Source organism: Artibeus jamaicensis, unplaced genomic scaffold, assembly GCF_021234435.1.
Source record: "Artibeus jamaicensis isolate MK-2021 breed Jamaican fruit bat unplaced genomic scaffold, CSHL_Jam_final contig_391, whole genome shotgun sequence".
In the NCBI taxonomy this organism is placed as follows: Eukaryota; Metazoa; Chordata; class Mammalia; order Chiroptera; family Phyllostomidae; genus Artibeus; species Artibeus jamaicensis.
The window spans coordinates 16,178,034-16,197,393 of NW_026521814.1; the positions used below are offsets into that span (position 1 = coordinate 16,178,034).

Here is a 19,360-nt window from a genome sequence, read left to right on the forward strand (position 1 = left end):
CAGAAATTTTAGCTAAAGAGATCAGAGCAATTCCCAGTAATCACACAGCATAGCTGCTGAGAATCTGCATCCTGTCCCTGAATTTCCTTAAGCAGCTAATTAGTTGCAGGAAGGAAGGAGGCAAAGATGAGCATCCCCAGTGGAATCTGCTCTTGGACCACACAACTTCTTGTCAGCCCACCAAGGTACCAGACACTAGCCTTTTCCTAAAGAGGCTATGTCACCTCTCATATTCAGGGGCATCCAATTCCAACAAAACAGGAAGTGGATAGAAGCAACACTGTAAAGAGAGGCCAGAATCCACACAGCAGATGTCAGAGGTGGAATGAATCCCCTCACCAGTGACCTGAAGATACTAGTGCTTACCGAGGGTGTATGTCTTGATTCCATATCTGTCAAATATTCCTGGATATGTCTTTCCTGCCACCATGATTCTCTCTCATGGCACCACAGGGAGTGATCTCTCATTTCTCAAAGCATCTTGGTAGGGTAAATGAAGGCAGTCTGACTTCCTCAACCAGCTCTCTGGGCAACTAAGGGAAGCAGTGTTCCCATAGCCTTGACTGGGCCTAATAAGCAGTGTTCTCATAGCCTTGAGACTGGGTCCGATGAACTGTTCCCATAACATGGAGTGGGCTCACATGTGCAGAATCATGCTATGTATGCTATATAACTTTCTCACTGGAAGACAGCTTTCTTTGCCTCTAGTACTTAAGCCAGTAGGGACTCCCAGCTGGGTGCCATGACAGGTGCCACACAAGGGGACAGGTGACATGCAGCATACCATGCAGAGACATGCAGGGAGACACGTAGCTTTCAGTGTGTGAGGCTCACCCACCCGAGAATAAAGGCATGTCAGACATCCCCACAGCTTCGTGAACATTCTTCAGTCTGTCTGAGTACCGTGAACCTGTCAGGCCTTGAATGGTCGCAACACAGTCCCCAAACTCGGTCTCCTCAGTGAGTCTCCTTAGACTCCCACGGCGAGTCTTAGCACAACAGGATTTCGGCCTGATGCCCTATCAGCTCCTTCTCTTTTGTTTTCCCCAATGGGAGCCCCTTGATCTTCTTTCTCAGCTATATTAGTTTTCCTTAAAGCACTTTCTGCACAACCATAACCAACCATATCTGCTCCAGAAAATAAGAATTATCTAAGGACAGAGAAGGAAGAAATTAGGGGGTATTGTGTTTGGTGCATAATACAGATGAAAATTTGTACTTTGCTTTTACAGTGGTTTCAGACTGTTAGAATACATTGGTATATGTATAGCTTTAAGTAGGAAGCTTCTGTAGCTGCATTTTCCCCGTTCTGTCCTATCCAATGTCCTATCCAATATCATCGACTTTCACTTACTGCAGATCCCTTCCTCTGCCTGTTTATGAGTGCATTTCACAGTGTGCCTTTAAAAACTCCCTATTTAGTTTCTAATACCCAAGAGGTTGCTTCTCTCTTGAAGAACAATGGTACTCGAGAGGAAGAGAAATGCTCCTGAGACAACGGTTGCCAGATTTAGAGAAAAAAAAGTACCATCTATTTATTGAAGTTTGAATTTGAGATATGCAACAAATATTCTTTTAATATATGTCCCAAATATTATATATTTATGGGATTTACTTATGCTATATGTAATATCATACTAAAATTATTAGATTATATTAAAAATCCATTGTTTATCTGAAATTCAAGCATAACTGGGTGTTTTATATTTTCTCTGGCAATCCTGTCTGAGGGCAGTTTTCAGATTCCATAGAGACCAGAGCTGGACTGTCAGAGAAAGCAACACAGTTCTGAACTTTCCCAGTAAGTAGAGGAGGTGAAGAGGTGGTTTTTCCCATAAGAAACAGCATAGGAAGGGGTATTAGTTCAAACGTGGTATATCCCCTCAGGACTGACCCACTCTGCCGCTGTAGGAATCAGAGTAGATGATAAAATATATCTGGTTAATAATATTTTATACATCATTGTTTGAAGCTACTCCAGGCTTATTTTTGGAGGCATTCATGTCAATTCATTGTTATTCCTTTATTCTTCCTCCCTGAGATGATTTTTTAATATTTTAAACTCTATGAATCTGAATAGTAAATTCCCATATCTATTTAAATATTGACATTAAACAATTTTTGAGGACTGCAGTTATCTTTAATGGAATAGATGAGGATACAATAGAAACAAATAATTACCACTGAAATCCATAAAAATGAAAATAAACTTCTCCAAACTGTTAAACACAACTTCAGAGTATGATGTCCATAACCCATGTGTAAAGGTCCAACCAAGGATTAGTGTAACTAGTGTTGGTTAGAGTTCAAATTAGTCAGATAAAAAAATCAACCAAATTCTGAATGTCAAATGAAATCCTAAGACTCTAAAGTTAACATGATTATAAGTCTAGAATATTAAGGTTAACAATTTGCCAATAGTTGGATAAACTTTGATAAATGTAGTCTATTGCCATGTAACACAGCTGTACTGCCAACCGTAAGCCCCATAATTTACAGAAATGAGAATTTAGGCCCTACTCCCACTCCAATTCTTCTCATTAAAAAAAAAAATTGACACTGTTTGGGCTTATGGTAGGGGAAAAGGGCTTTGTTAGCCCCCAGCTCAAATTCTATAATGGAGTGGTAGATTCAAGATGGCTACAAATTGTTTGCTCTTCTTCACACTAAAAAGTGAATAATTTCCTTCCCCTTGAACCTGGGTTGGCCTTAGTGACTTGCTTGATCAATACAATGCACCATAAGTGATATGCTGGCAGTTTTGAGGCAATTTTAAAGAAGCCTCTTTTGACTTCCACCCAGGTTCCTTGAAGTGCCTTGAGAATCCAGAGTTACTGTGTATTATCTGAGACCATGTGGCTCAGGAGGCCATGTGTAGCCCCTCTTGTAGACCGCTCCAGTAGAGTTCAGCCTTCTGGCCACTGTCATCCAGGCAGACATGTAAATGAAGCTCGCTTGGGCTACTAGACCAGCCTGCCCACTGGCAGAATGCTACCAAGGGATCTCTTATTGATGTCCCAGGGAACGGGACAGCCCAGCCCAGCCCTGCTGGAATTCCTGACTCCTGAAATTGTAATATAATAAAATGGTTATTTTAAGGCACTAAATTTTCAAGTAGTTCTTTGAGCAGCAATAGATAATCAGAACAAATAGTGCTGTATTAATCTTTACACTGAAGAACAAGACCAGGTGGAAGAAAAGAAGGGTGGGCTGATTACAGAAGGTAAAGGAGGAGGAGTGAAATAAAATTCTACAAAAAAAAAAGAAAAAGAAAAAGACTGTAATTGCCATGCATATGAATAAAAGATGGACTGGAGCTTTAGAAGACCACAGCATGTTTTAAAGAATCAGTCCCAAATTTTTGTCAGGCTGCGACTGTGATTTTGGGCCACACTCACAACTTTGACCCAATTTCTTTGAGATTCAGAGGGAAAGCAGCAGTCAAGTCTCACCCCGTGCAGATGCCATGGACAGTAATGAATATACATGATAAACAAATATGCTGCAAATAAGAGCTGAAAATGCTAAATATGTAAAAAGCAATCTTTGCATCTACTGAAAATCTTTCATCAGATGATTTCAAATTGAAGGTGTCTCAGGAGAAAATAACTTTGAAAATGCAAACAGATTTTTATTTTTTGTACTTTTATTGGAAAGGTACATTAAAAAAATACACAGACATTTTACCATTTACGGATTGCAGATACAGATGCTCAGAAAGAGTTCACTCTGTTTGGCTGTGTTATGATACCTCTTGCCCCTGATCACAAACATTCCAGTCTTGTGATATCAACTGAGAAATGGGGCACAGGAGCGTGACCTGCAACATAGTCAGTGAACAGAAAGACAAATTGTTCAATTATAAATTTTTTAATCTTCTGTACATTATTGCATTAGGGAGCCACAAGATTATGTAGCATCATTACAAATGAAAACAGGTTAAAAACAAAGAAGGTAATTACACAGAAATACATGGATTCATTGTCTTCTTGCAGAATGCACAAGAGGTGCAAAAATGTGCAATTTAGGAAGCTCTTTTCTGTTTGTATACATTTGCTTAGCAACTCACACTGTGAAAAAGCTACAAAATAAGTTAAACAAAAATAGCAAACAGGTAGAAACTATAGCTATGTTATATGGCTTTCTATTTCTTTTAAATATCACCAAATAAAATAGAATATAAGGAAAAATACATTATCTTTTGTTCTCTGAATGAGAACATTCAAAGCTATCTTGCTTCCTAACATTTACACAGCAACTAAAAATGCTGAACTCAGACAAGAGATACAGATCTAGTACCACACAGGATGCAACAGTACTTGGGTCTGAGACAGTGTATGATCCCTGTCGGCAATGGGACACGGACAAGAGAGGGTTGTGATCCACTGGTAAGATGGTCTCCACAAGCAAGCACTTGTGTTCATCTATTTTTGTTCCACACTAGAAGGTGCCCAGTTGGATTCCAGAGTTATTTACAGACATGTGAGGAAGACCCTATATTTCAAGTCTGTCAGGAAAATATTCCACATTGTTTCTAAGCCAGATCACACTCATGGAAAAATAGAGAATGGTATATGTATATATATATATTTTTTTTGACCAATACATTTGCAAGAAACTGAATATCTCAGATACACAAACTGAATGAGGACAGGGGGCATGGGAGGCGTGGAAGGGAACAGGGAAGTAAAGCCTGTGCTGCTCAGATTCCTAAAAGACAGGAGCGGTTCCTAAAAGCACTCTTGCCTCTAGTGATGTGTTATTCTTTGGAGTCGGCTCACACTTTGTGTCTGGGTGGGGACGCTGCAACACAAAATGCTTCAACTGCTGAATCCTTCTGGCTTCCCTTCTCGACTTTCCTACTTACTGGCTTCAGCCGACTCGGGGCTTGCAGACTTAATAGGGAGCAAAGAGGATGGAGGCAGGTGCGGCGCGGATGGGCCCGTGGCCGGGCCGCAGGAGAGCAGGCGGTAGGGCCGGCGCCTGGAAGAGCGAGGCCGATGGCCGAGCCGGTAGCGACAGCGCTGAGGACACCGCGGCTGCCGCCAGGGGCGAGGACAGGAAGGCCGGGGCCAGAGGCTTCATCATATCTTTCTGGAATGCAAGTTTTGCCTAAAAGGAGGGAGATAACCAGGAAAGGGGTAGGGATATTGTCTTGAATGAACACCACAGATACGTTTTCATAAGTAAGACACCAACATTAAAAAGTCCAATTTTAAAGATCTTTCAGATGTCAAGGCATGATTATTTTCACAAAGCTGGTTTCAAAGGCTGCTGGCGTACCTTGACTTTGATGTGTGTCCATTTCAGCTCTTTTTTGGTGGTCTTTGCCCAGTGGCACTAGGACACAGGAAGCCCTCTCTGAATAGATCCTAAATCTATTCCCTACTGTGGCTCAGAAAGAAAACACAAACATCCCCAGAAGGTTTCCTGCTCAGACAACGGAGCTCAATTCAAAATTCTGACTTGTCTTAAACCACAATGCAGCCTTGAAAGAGTTTTTAATTAAATTTTTTGAAGGATATTCATAACCCTTCACCTCACTTCTTTTCCAAAAGCCGCACTGGGATAGGCAACAGGGGTTCTTGACTTAGGGCCCACGGAGAGTCAGGAAAACAAAGTCAGTTCACACCTCTCTCTGGCCACTTAAGCCTATTCCTTGAAAAACTGCAGCTAACTCAAATTTCTTTCATTGGGAATCCCTGTAGGTGGTCCAGTAACTCCCTATGTAAAGGAATCCCAGGGTAGAATCCTCCTGTGAAGCAAGAAATGGATTCTTAATTTCTGTTTTGCAATCAGGAAGTGTTTTGCAAGCTGTGTTTGTTTAATGCAGGTTACAGTCTTCAGCATCAGATGAAGGTTTTAAAGAAGCTGGAAGATGAGAAAACTCAGAACCACCTCTAGTTGGCCACTCTCAGCTTTGACCTCACACAGAGTGCCAGGCTGGGTCCCAGGGAGACTGAAATCCACTCATCTGGGTATTTATATGATACCTATTGCTGAAGCCCTTGCATATTTTTGCAAAGAAACTGAAAACTGAGCAGGTGAGACAGGCTGATTACCAACCTGCCTACTAGACAAGGAAGGAGAACAGCATATGCATGTACTTTACCTTCTGGGGAGATGTGGGGGGGAGGGCGGAGGTAGAGGGAGGGCGGGAAGGGAGGAGGAAGACATTAAATTAATGAATTTTTGTTTTCTGAAAGCAATCCCTTTCTCCAGGTTCAACAGCCATTGCATTCCTGTTCCTGAGCTTTTACCTTTCTTTATATGCTAAAGAAAGTAGCCTCTTCGAAAGGTCCCGCTAAAGGGTAAGTTATTAGCTATTAAAGAGGTCCTGCTTCTCTTCAAGGTGCCCTACAGCAGAGACCAGGCAGTTCATTTTAAAACTCCTGTTTACATGGGCTATTTAAGTTCCCAACCTTTCAGAACCAATTAGTCCCGAGGCCCTCCTTCCCCCAAAACCTGCCCTAGACAGCAAGGCTGCCCTGCAAAACAGGAACAGGCCGGGTGAACTTACTGCTAAAATGCTTGGGCTCCGCTGGAGTTTGTTGTATGGGCTGTATTTCGGCTTCAGTGGCTTCCCTGCAACTCGATCCTTATGCCTTCGGCTAGAAATGTGCTGAAAAAAGTTTGATGCGTTAGCTGAATCTAAATGTGAGTTTTATTCCATGTAAAATATATTTCCTAGATAGAGGTAGCTGGTTTCACCATGATTTATGAGGCTTTAATACCAGAGGTAGCTGGACCCAGTTGTAGGTACAAGTTCCAAGTAGTGTCCTTACCAGTGGATAAGCCTGTACCCTCCACCCGCCCCTTATTGTTCTCAGCGAGCCAGGTGCCTGATGCTCCACAGACTGTGCCAAGCTGCAGGAAGGAGGAGGAGGACCTCTTTGTGAATGGGTGCACAGCTCATCATCTCAGAGGCCCAGGCTCAACTGATTGCTGCAGAGGAGCATCCAACTGCCTGGCATCTTAGTCATGTGACTGCCCAGCCCAGAGGTGGTGGAAACCCTGGTGGGCACCAGGAGTGGTGCACCTCTGCCAGTGAACGCTGAGGCCCAGTTGCAGCAAAGCATTCGCCTGGAGGTGGTGAAGCTGCTGCAGACTCCAGGCCAAAGCTCGTAAGGAGGGAAACTGGGAAGCCTCGGAATGCAGCGGGAGCCCATTCCCTGGAATGGTGGCAGGGGGAGGTTCTCACACTGAGGGTGTAAAAATCCCTTCCCTCCACCTCTCTAGTACCAGATTGGGGGTGGGACCAGGGGAAGGCATGCACCTGCCCACATAAGTCAAATGGTAGCAAGGAGAGGTGCTAGACCAAAGAGGCCTGTCAGTCTAGCCTAAGGAAAAAAAGGATTGGTTGGGAGGTGCACCCACCCATAGCACACAAAGTTTGAGAACTTCATTGGTCATTTAGAAAAAGCACCTGGTCCACCCCACACCCAAGCTAAGATAAACCAAGGAGAACAAAGAAGTCTCTCTCTCTCACTCCTGGCTTGCTGGCTCTGTCCTGCACTTAGCTGGTGTGCTGGCCTATTCTCTCCATGGTCCACGTGGCCTTAGCAGCCATATGGCCCATGTTCTCCAGGAGGGAGCCTCTCTTGCTCTTCACCCACCTGATGCTGCAAGAGCCATGTGTACATGCTCCCCACCCCAGGAGTATGTGACCTTGGGGCCCTAGCAACTGCATGGCCCATGGCTGCATGAAATCCACACGCAGACCGGGGGGTGGGGGGCTGAAATGGTCACCAGCAGGAACAAGCTAAGCTATCTGGATGACTACTTAGCAGCCACCTGTGGGCTCCCAAGGATGGTTCTTTAAAATGGAGCAGGGACTCTGGGCGCTGCCTTTTGTTTTGGTCTTGCTGAGGATGGGTGGACTTTGTCTTGGTTTTGCAGAAGAGATGAGCTTTGAAATGGGGAATCTGTAAATCTCTCAGATCATGCAGCATTTGGGTAAAACCTCTTTCCTTTTTCAACACTGACAGCCTCACAGGTTTGGCTTTTGTGGCAGCAAGCAGACAACCCCCCTTTTTTGCTCAGTTACAGTGTCCATAAAATCACCCTGCTCTCTAAGTGAAGGTTTGCCCCCACTCCACTGTAATGCCTCCCTCCCTTTCCTCTGTCTCTAAACCTCTCATCTGACTTCGCCTGGTATTAGCACTGTGACTGTTGAGTCTGTCTCACTAACCGGACTCTGGGTCCTTGGAAGACTGGCTGAATATCTCACTGATCTCCCAGAAGTTGCTACTTCACTGTAAGCTCCAGGTGACTGCTGTGCTCATCTGTCTCTAATACCTAGTCTGGAATCTGACATATAGTAACAAGTTGTGCGCAAATACTTGGTACAGACTTCTTCTTCCACAAAGCACCTGTATTTTGTATACTGTATGCATCCTATAAAGGTGAGGATAAAAAAAAGGGGCCACGTACTAAATCTGACAAATTCAGGGGAGGCCTGCATGGTAGGCCTTACGAACTCAGGGACCTAACCACATAGTATGATCTGAAATTAAAAATTCCCAGTGAAAAGAAACCCATGGTAGGTAGTCATGTCATAGTCTGGTATCTTTCCAGGCAAAGGTCAGTCTTTACCTTAACTGGGCCTGTCTGTGGCTTTTTTTGCATCTAGCATCACACGCCTTTGGGATGTCTGGGTAGTTTCCTTTCTCCACACCACTCATGGCACACTCACTCTCACTCACTCAGCAGAGCAGAGACTACAAAACCCCTCACTGTTGTCATTATGTTGATTGCTAACTGTTCTGTACCCACCAGTGTAAAAGAAGTATGTGTCTATTCATTGTACTTTTTATCCAATTCCAGAGATTCTTCCCCCTTTTGCTTTCTCCTACCTTCCTAGTCCATCACTAACGGATTTCATGTAACCCCCTCATGCCTCCTACTTTCATTGTAAGGTATAAAATTAGATGTAAAACTGCCACTGTCTGGAGCATTTTCTCAATCTGATGAGATTTTGCTTCCTGGCAATTGTCAGTTTGGCTCAAAGAAACTCATATAAATTCTTACAGGTTTGGATGTTTCTTACACTGACAAATGTAAGTAAATTTAACTGTGAGCACAGTGACAATCATTACTGTATTTTGCCATGTATAGTACACACTTTTGAGGGGAAAGTAAGGGCGTGCATTATACACGGGGAGTTCCTGAAATACCTTGTATCTGTTCTTGTGTTTTGTAGTTATTTGTTACATAAAATTTCTCATACCATAATATGTCCAAAACTAATTGCTGAAATTCCTTTATAATACAAAAAACAAGTATCTAAATATAAATAAAAATTGAATTAAAAAATTAAAATGAAAGATATTTTTTTCCTGAACGTTTGTCCAAAAACACAGGTATGCAGTATACATGACCAAATACGGTATACAGATTATGAAGTACACAGTTAAGGGGTGACCCCCACCCCAAACAGTGGCTGATTCAGAATACATTACCTGTTTAAGTTGGATTTCTGAATTAACATGAACATCACAGATTTCACAATGAAATGTCTTGTTCTGTAGTCCTGAACCCTTACTGCCATTATGCATCTTTAACCTTGACCCAGGTCGAGGATAGGACTTAATGGGACCAGCCCCATTACGAGCTTCAACCATGGTCTTGTGTTTTGACCCTAAAACAGAAAGAGACAAATGTTAAACAGCTAATAGGAGCTACATGAAGTTCTCTGGTTTCCTATTCTCGAGAAGTATTTTCTGGCTGAATTTCCCAATGCTTTTATTTTTAATACTATTTTAATTCTTATTATACATTTAACACATATTCATGGTAAAAAATGGGAAAACAAGAGTATAGAATAAAAAGTATAGAAAGTATGGAGAAGCATGAGAAAATAAAGATTATCGGTATTTTCAAAGTCCAGACATAATCAACATTATCATTTTAGTGCATTTCTTTTTAGGTTATTTTTTAGTATATAAAAAAATAAATGTAGTCCAGTGTTACTCCACTAAATTCAATAAAAAGAAAGAAGCAAATATGGTCAATAATGAGAAGTTTGCATGGTGAAAGATGATTATTGGAATTAGTGGGGTGATCACAGTGCAAGGTTTAAAAATGTCCAGTCTATATACTGTATACTTGAAAATAATACAACTGATATATTATATACCAATTATACTTAAATTAAAAAATCTGCATACAAATACACATATTTTTTCAAAATAGGGATCATACTAGTTAAATATTCTGAAAATTTCACATATCAAATTGTATACATCCTTTCTCTGAATTACATTGTAATGGCTGAGTAATATAATCTACAGTAGAGAGTTCCTATGAGTTATTCAACATTTCCCTATTGAAGGACTTCTAGGTTGTTCCCATTTTTTTCTCTCATAAGGGTGTTACAGTGAACACTGTGCACAGATATTTGTCTTTGTCCCTGTCACTTCCTTACAATGAGTTTTGGGAAGTGTCAGACACTTTTGAGAAAATAAAGAACAGAACAAGTTTTATCTCCAGCCTGCTTTTGCCTTGCTGTTTGCAAAGTCATTATGATCACACTTTTTTCAAAATTATACCTTTGAATCATGAAAGTAGAGAAGACACTGAACAAACCCAACGTTTGAACACCTAATGGTGTTTTGATGAGAAAAGTTGGATCTTGTTATCAACAGTATTTAAATCTCCACCGTAGCGGCTAACCTGTGTTGTGTGCCTCCAGCTGTGACAGGGAGTTCACAGCCACTTTGCATAGAGAACAATAAAGCAATTTTTTGGCTTTTTCTTCCTCTGATTCAGAAAGAGTCCCAGGAGCTCCATTTGTGCTCTTGGAGGGAGAGGTGTCTGCTCCTGGCGGCAGAGGTGTTGTGCCAGGTCTGAGGAGAAATGAGCCGCCTTCAGAGCTCGACGGCTGACTGGAACTGTTGACTTTTAGCTTCCCTTTGTCGTCTAAGAGAGACACAGAGATATGGTATCAAAGCCTCGTCTCATATAAACACAGATATGTAAAGGAGTTAAATATAAGAATTTGATTTCTGTATTTGGTTTTACCCCATCCCACAGTTTAGTCCACTGAATCTGACTGAAAGAGAATTCCATGCCATCGGTTTTCATATCAGGTCACCCCAAAGTCAGGATGACTTATAAAAAATAACTTCAAAGCCCTGGCTGGTGTAGCTCAGTGAATAGAGTGCGGGTTGCGAACCAAAGGGTCACTGGTTCAATTCCCAGTCAGGGCATATGCCTGGGTTGCAGGCCAGGTCCCCAGTGGGGGCCACATGAGAGACAACCACACATTGATGTTTCTCTCCCTCTCTTTCTCCCTCCCTTCCCTTTTCTCAAAAAAAAAAATACAATCTTTAAAAAAATAACTACATTCTCCTACTCAAAGTACATAACTTCCTATCAAATACCCTTGAGTTGTAAATTTTGCTCCAGGGAAGACTTTAATATATATTTAGAAAACCTGCTACCCTGCCATATGATTACATGATATGACGGGAACATGAAATAAGTCATGAGGCAATGGGGGTTTCATTCAACTACTCATGTTTTAATTAGGACATGAATTTAAAGTTAAAAACCAATCTCTATACCAAGTTGTAAATTTTAAGTTTGGGTTGTGGGATAGAAAGGTGGGAAGAAACATGGTTTACTTGGGTTATGATTGGTTAAGTTTTTGCTGTTCTTTGGACTGCAATGAAATTTATCCAAAATACAGGATGCAAAGTTTCCATAACACTTACTAATTACTGCCACTCTAAGTCATACATTTTAAATAATGACACAAACCATAAGCACAATATGAAGATTGGCCAAATAATTCACAGACATCTCGGCATTTTGATCTTGTAGCTGCTAAATGCTTACACTGCTCAGGACTCAGGAGCAGGCCACATGAAGGGCCAGAGTGACTGTACCTCTTCAGGGGTCATTTGCTATTCACCACAGGCTCTGTTCAGTGGCCCCTTTGGGAAAGAAACTGGAACTTCTCAGGCAATAGCAAAATCCATCAGAGGTTTAATCCTACTCGAGCTGGTGCCTTAGAAAATGTTTATAGGTATGCTAATAAACTCTCATTAAGAGAAAAGAGGAATTAAAACCGAACATTTATTTGTCCACTGCCCTAGCTAATTTGGAACTGTGTACTATGGGCCTGGATGACCAAGAGCGCAGACGTGACTAAAGGGACAGCAACATGCAAATGTGTCTCTTCTGCACACCAGGCAAACCAAGCACCATGCACATCAAAAATAAGACGGGTCCTATTTCTGTTTAACTGAGGGATCAGCAGTTGGCTTCCATCCCTTTTTCTGCGTTGGATCAATCTAGGTCAGGGCTTGTATCTACAGATGGATTCCGGGCTTGCGTGGTATTTAGAATCAGTGAATGTTCAGAGCCCAGTTTATCCTTGGGTCCCACAATATTCCTTTCCAGCAAATTTATTAGCACTTCAGAATGCCATGAAGTATGATGGAAAAGATCCTAGATGATCTAAACTGACTTCAATAGTAGGAGAGTAGAAAACAAAATCATCCTTCCCAAATGGTAATAGTGAGTAAATTAGATTGAAGATTATTTCAGGCCTAGAACTTCCTCATCTATAAGAATCCCTGATTAAATTGGAAATTTCATAGATACACAAAGTGAAATTATTCATTAATCTTAATACTTGCCCTTATGGAATTACCGTGTCTTGTGGTGGAAACTGAAGTCATTGCACAACAAAACCTTTTCCTCGGTCATTGCACAGAATACGTCATATAAACTTGACCTAAAGACTCTGACCTGCTTTAGTCATTTACTCACTCATTTTCTCTCCTTTTCATATTATTATTGTAATGTCTATTGTATTGATCTCCATCATCTACCCCTACATTTATGAAGAATTTTACAATTTACAAAGTGCTATTACTTACATTATTATCTCCCATAACAAACTTGTGGAATAGGTAAGACTGAAAATGATTATTCCTATCTTAAAGACGAGGAAACTAAGGCTCATCAAGATTAAATAATGTCCCACAGGTTAGCAGGTGGCATAAAGGAGCGGGATACTTTCTTTGTCTAGCTCTTCACCAGTGGTAGCATATTAATCCCCCTGCACAGAGGGAGGACTTTGCATGGCATTAATGTTATGAACAGCATACAATGGTCACCCAGAAATGTAAAAAAGCTGTTACTTTGTTTTAAAACTACGGTTTAGTTTTAAAGCATATTTTCCTTAAATGAAAATGTATGTCCTAGTCAACAATCATCTGATTCAGGTAACATTGAGAAGATGAACAAAATTTTATCTTTTTCTCTGTATCCCTATTTCTTTTAGAAAAAGTAAATGTTTACTTTTCCTATGTCTTTTTCAAAAGAGGTAATTTATTCATTAATGAATGCATATTAACAATATGCTCGTTGCTGGCAGTGTGCTACATGTTGAAGAAAACAGTAAATAAAGTAGGTACAGGCTTTAAGAAAGTAACAGATTAGCACGGGAACAAGACAGTTATCTAGAGAACTCTAATGTATGATGGAAACTGGTAAGAGTGGGAAATGCATCTGGCCGGACAAAAGGGAGACATTTTCCATAAAGAAAGGAACTGGTTTTGAAGCTCCAATTTAGATAAGCGTAGAATGGGGTGCAAAGGAGTGGGAAGTGAATGGGTATATGTGGAAACACGAGCAAATGCCCAGGGGTCAGAAAGCTTGGGGTTTGTGTGGTGAATACCTGGTAGTTGAGCATCGATAATGGCAACAGGAGTAAGGAGAGACACAAAGGTAGACTCAGTCAGAAGGCAGAGGATGACTTAAAATCATTGTCATAGGTACTGAGGGTAGCCATTCTGGGTTAAAAATTTTTAAGAGGCATGGCGTACATAGCATTTATATAACTGAACATTTAGATAAATTATGTCTTAATTTTTATCCCCTAGAAAAGCCAGAGTCTTTAGCTTTGAGAATATTAGGGATATATTTTTTTGACTTTGGAAAAGTGTAAATGGTTCCATCATATTCAGTGAGTTCTGTGATTAGATTGATATTACGTAGTCAATACGACAGATTCAAAAATCAAGAAAGTTATTTAGACAATAATATATTAAATTGTAGCATTCTTTCTGGATGTGGAAACTCATAAGCTTCAAAACCTAAATTGGTTATTCCTCATTTTAATTGTTTGATATTTTCATCAAAATCCATTATATTATTTCTCTTTCTTTATTGGCATTTTAAAGGCTCCTTATGTTGTGTATTAGAATATTTAATTAATGTGCCACTTCCTTCTGTTTCTTTTAATAAAGGTGCATTGCCACCCAGAACTTCTGGTTAATATAAATTCCACTTTCAAGTATTCCCTCACCTCGTGTTAATTAGCAGGGCTTTTCACTGTCTGAATCATTTCCTCACTACTCAAACACCTTTTTTCAGGGTTTATCCTACAGGATTTTGAAGCAAAATTTGCTTAGCTACATCAGAATTGCCCTTTGTACCAGACATCCATAATTTATGCAGCCAAGTGAACTTAGTTCTTCAAAGTGGTTTTCTTGGGAGCTTCCATGTTAATTTACTTATTTTCCAAAGCTCTAAACATTTTGAAAATCTCTTTTATGGGGGGAAACTATTTTCATATCCAGTTGGTAAACCACGTGAAGGAAATGTCTTCAGTATTTTTTTACTCTGGAAACTTTACTCAAATTAACCCACCTATTGATCAGAGTTAGCAGTACATGACTCACATAGAGCCTCAGAGGATTAATATGCTAACACAGAAGATGAAAAGAACATGCCAGAAGTCCTAACGTATTACTCATTGGGCCAGTCTGATGCCGGTGGGCCCTTCATGTCCAGTGCCACGTTGTCATGCCTCATGCTGAATTCCAGAAAGTCAGAGTCTTCAAGCACAGTTGATCACTGTGAAGCCTGCTAACTCCTAATTAACTACCTTTATATTTTATTTTCATATCTTGGCTTTTAGTCTAATCCTGGAAGCAGTGAAAATTATCTTTAAATTAAAGTGACTCTTCATCGAATCAGAATCTGTATGTTCTTACCTTAAAGAAACAAAGAAGCTTATTTATTTTAAATAACTTAGGGCCTGGGACTAATTTTGTAAGTTTGGAACAGGTCCCAAAACATAATTTCCTGCCAGGCCACAATCCTGATTTAGGATATCCCTGCTCTTTCCATTTGAAAGCCTATGTCGGTCGGGTTCTGGCCACTGGGAGACACCTTACAGTGATTTTGTGGTCCAGTGATAAGGCCCTCCTTGTCTGAGGTCTGCATGACAACTGCCCCATTGTCCCTTGTGACACTTTGTTGGGGGGCAGAAGCTGTCGGATCAGACAGTGGCACCTCCAGATAGCTCCCGCTGGAAGCTGGCAGTCTGCGCTCTGCATCCAAGAGCTGGCACTGTGTTAGTGAGCCTGCCACTTTTTGAAGGGAGCACAAAAGAGACTTGTTTGCTTGACTTTGAATCCAATGAGCAGCTTTCTCCTGTTTTGTGTAGTTTTTCAGCCTTTTGACTTGTAAAATAGAGAAGTCATATTTCAATTTCTCCAGGTTGAAAAATTGCCCCTTTTTTGATCTGTCACTAAGAAATGTGAAACAGTTATTTCTGAGGCAGCTTTATTATGGAAAATGGAATAACTAACTCATGTCACTCAAATCAAGTCCCTCAGGGAGTAGGTCCAGCAATGATTCAAAAGCCAGGAATAAGATTAAAACCGAATTTTCTAAGGGGAATGAGGAGCAGGTTCCCCCCCCCCCCACCCAGTGAATGGCACTTAACAAAGGAAACATAGATTCATAAGGTACAAGGGAAATGTTTGAATCTTGCTCCTCCCACCTCCTTCTGCTGTAGGTGAAGAGTGTGGGGCAGCTTTGATACTTTAGGCAGAGTGAATGCTCTCTGACAATGGAAAGGTCAGTCTGAACAACGTTGAGGAAACTGAGTTTTTCTTCATTAAAAAATGTATTTTAATTAAACACAGAAAATACAAAAACTTACTGCTAGCAAACAAGCCGATTGCCTCAGGCTATTCCAGGGAGCTGGGTATCTGCTCTCTCTTGTTATGGACCTAACTGGGTACTGGCTGGCCTGGGAAGACTGAGCCAGGCTGCCAGGCATCAGAAAGATGCCAATCCTGTAAAAATATATTGCTAAAAGCTATTCATACTTTTACACTGTGAATCTAGCATTTGTGCCTAAATTCAATCTGCTGCTTTATTATCAAGTTGTCAAAGACAGCTTTATATTGATATTGATATATTTATAGGCTGCAGGAGAAAGTGTGTCGACCACAGAAAGTGGTATTAATTTAAGAGGCCTGGCTAAGAGGTTCTTTCCCATCCCATATGTGGCCAGAGAGACATAAACCTCATCAAGTCATTAGAAGAAGCTCTTATGCAAATAGCACACAGAGAACAGGGAAAAACACAACAACCCTAATCCTATCACACTAAACAGTGGTATTTGACCTGGGGTCTGTCAACTCCTATGCGACCCATGAGTTCATGGGATTCATGAACTTGAATGTCAAATGTATCTTTATTTTCATTTATCTCCAATTGAAATTTAGCATTTCTTTCCATTAAAAATGAAGGCAACAAACTACAGCAGTCTTAGCAGTACCTGTAACTCTGTCACCAAAGGAAATCATGTATTCTCACTGGGAAGCTTAAAATACTGTTTATGCTCATTGCTCCTTCAAAATTATGGTCGATGTTAGACCTGTTACTAGGTTTGAATTAGGGCATTATATTAATTATTATATATATTGCCATTATCACAACAAGAAATTAGGAACTGTATTTCAATATCATTGGTTTTCTTTGCAAAACTGTACACTTTATTTTATGGATTTAAAAGCATTTTTCTGAGACTAGGCTTCACTATTGGCTATAACAAGAGGTTAAGAACCTCTGTATTTATGCCTGTCTCTTCATTCTGCCTTCCTGTCCTTACCCATCATTTCAAGCACTTTCTTACCAATCAATATCCTAAATTTCCTCCCATGTCCCCAAGTGTCCTTTCATTCCTCGAGTTACTTAAACAGGACAGTCTCTCACATGTCAACTCCTATGGAGTGCTGGTCCCTCTGGTGAGAAACCTATTCCTCTCCACCCCCAAATCAGTGTCCTTGTTTGCCTGGCTAACTTCCTCTCACCCACCAGTGTCCCTTGTCCCTTTCTTTTCTCTCATCTAGCTTGTCATCACATGTCCAGCATCTGCCCTTCCAGACATGCTTTCATGAGGGCAAGGCCAGGTCTGCCTCCCTCATTGCCATGTACCAGTGCCTAACACAAGGCTGGGTACTCAACAGGGTCTCGGTAAATGTATGAGTATGCAAATTCACACACGAGTATACCACTTTTAAAGTCCTGACTCAATATGTTTTGTAATTGTTTGATGTAATGTATTACATGCATTTTTCACATTATTACTTTTATTTATTTTAAAGCTGCATAATACTCTATTGGATGCAAGTACTTTGAATAATTTCCCTGGTACTGATCATCTTATTTACAGTTTTAATTAATACAAATAATGCTGCAATGGACATCTTCATGCATAACATTTTATTTTTCTTGCTTTGCATCTAGGATTATTATCTCGGTATTAATGAACTGATCTGATGGAAGAAACATTTGTTTTGTTCTTAATTTGTTATGTGGCACTGCTTTCCAAAAGAGTTCTCTCAATTTGAAATGCTTTAATATAAACAGAACATCTATTCATGACGTTCTGTTTATATTACTCAAGAGTAATACTACTCTTGAGAGTATGTTTATACTACTCAAGAGTTTCATCTACTCACGAAACTCTTTTTCAAAGAGTTTTTTAAAACTTTTGCTAGATATTAATGATTATGTCTTATGGACTAGTCAAAGGATTGGGTAAAATGTTGGTTTAAAAGAGAAAAATAAGACTTCTGCCAGGATGGAGGCGTAGGTGGAAGCACTGCACCTTCTCGCACAACCAAGTTTAAAAACGATAAAGTTTTAGCAACAAAAACCACAGAAAATCAAACTACACAGAAGTCTGACAACAACGAACCCTTCAGCCAAACCAGTAAGGAGGCAGAGCCAGCAGCAGAGCTGGGTTGGCAGGAAAGATCCACTGGACCAACTCAGGTGCATGACCCAGGCGCGCAGGCAGCCGTGGGCAGATCCCAGGTGTGGAGTAGCGGGTGGACCCACTGAGGGCTGATCGTGGTCACACATTTGAGCGCAGATAAACCGGTGAAGGAGCTAGCAGTGAGACAGACCCATGCAGGCCCCAGTGGTGGGAAGTGGCAGAGGGAACCACCATTGTCCCTCTCTGACCCCGCCCCCACCTACAGCATCACAAACCAGCGACCTGGGTGGCCCCACCCTGGTGAACATCTAAGGCTCTGCTTCTCATACATAACAGGCACAAACAGATCAAAACATGGCTCAAGAACAACTCAGAGCCCCAGAGCCAATAAATCTAAGCAATGAAGAAATAGCCAAACTTTCAGATGCATAGTTCAAAACAATGGTGATCAGGATGCTCACAGAACTGGTTGATTTTAGTCACAAATTAGAGAAACATATGAAGGCTAAACTAATTGAAATGAAGGGAAATACACAGGAAACCAATAGTAATGGAAAGGAAACTGGGACTCAAATCAAAGGAGTGGACTAGAAAGAGAAAAAAATGACCAAACAGAAAAGGATGAAGAAAAAAGAATTCAAAAAAAGGAGGAGAGGCTAAGGAATCTTCAGGACATCTTTAAACGTTCTAACATTCAAATTATAGGGTTACCAGAAGGGGAAGAGGAACAGTCACAAGTGGAAACCTTATTTGAACAAATAATAAAGGAGAACTCTCCCAATATGGCAAAGGAAATAGACTTCTAGGAAATCCAGGAAGCTCAGAGAGTCCCAAAGAAGTTGGACCCAAGAAGGAACACACCAAGGCACATCATAATTACATTAGCCAAGATTCAAATGAAGGAGAGAATCCTAGAAGCAGCAAGAGATAAGGGGACAGTCACCTACAAAGGAGTTCCCATCAGACTGTCAGCAGATTTCTCAAAAGAGACCTTACAGGCAAGAAGGGGCTGGAAAGAAGTATTCCAAGTCATGAAATCCAAAGACCTACATCCAAGATTGCTCTATCCAGCAAAGCTTTCATTTAGAATGGAAGGGCAGATAAAGTGTTTCTCAGATAAGATCAAATTCAAGGAGTTCATCATCACCAAGCCCTTATTATATGCAATGTTAAAGGGACTTACCTAAGAAAAAAAAGATAAAAAAGATGAACAGTGAAAGAACAGCAAACTCATAGTTATTAAGACCCACACCTAAAACAAAAGCAAACTAAGAGGACAGCTAGATCAGGGGCAGAACCATAGAAATGAAGATCACATGG

The 19,360-nt window shown here is 40.8% G+C and overlaps 1 protein-coding gene across 8 annotated transcripts in view; it reads right to left on the bottom strand.

The window, feature by feature from the left end:
* Positions 1-3,649: 3,649 nt before the first annotated feature.
* ZNF385B (zinc finger protein 385B) overlaps positions 3,650-19,360 on the bottom strand; it is a 360,011-nt gene continuing 344,300 nt past the window's right edge. For 7 of the 8 annotated variants that reach the window (XM_053665125.1, XM_053665130.1, XM_053665129.1 and 4 more), the window contains exons 6-9: positions 10,675-10,920; positions 9,462-9,640; positions 6,521-6,622; positions 4,580-5,112 (exon numbers count right to left, since the gene is read on the bottom strand). In XM_053665125.1, the coding sequence (XP_053521100.1) occupies positions 4,897-5,112; positions 6,521-6,622; positions 9,462-9,640; positions 10,675-10,920 (743 nt within the window). In that variant the 3' untranslated portion in view covers positions 4,580-4,896. Of the gene's footprint in view, positions 3,821-4,579; positions 5,113-6,520; positions 6,623-9,461; positions 9,641-10,674; positions 10,921-19,360 lie in introns of those variants that run through there. The other variant, XM_053665124.1, reaches the window with a different exon arrangement.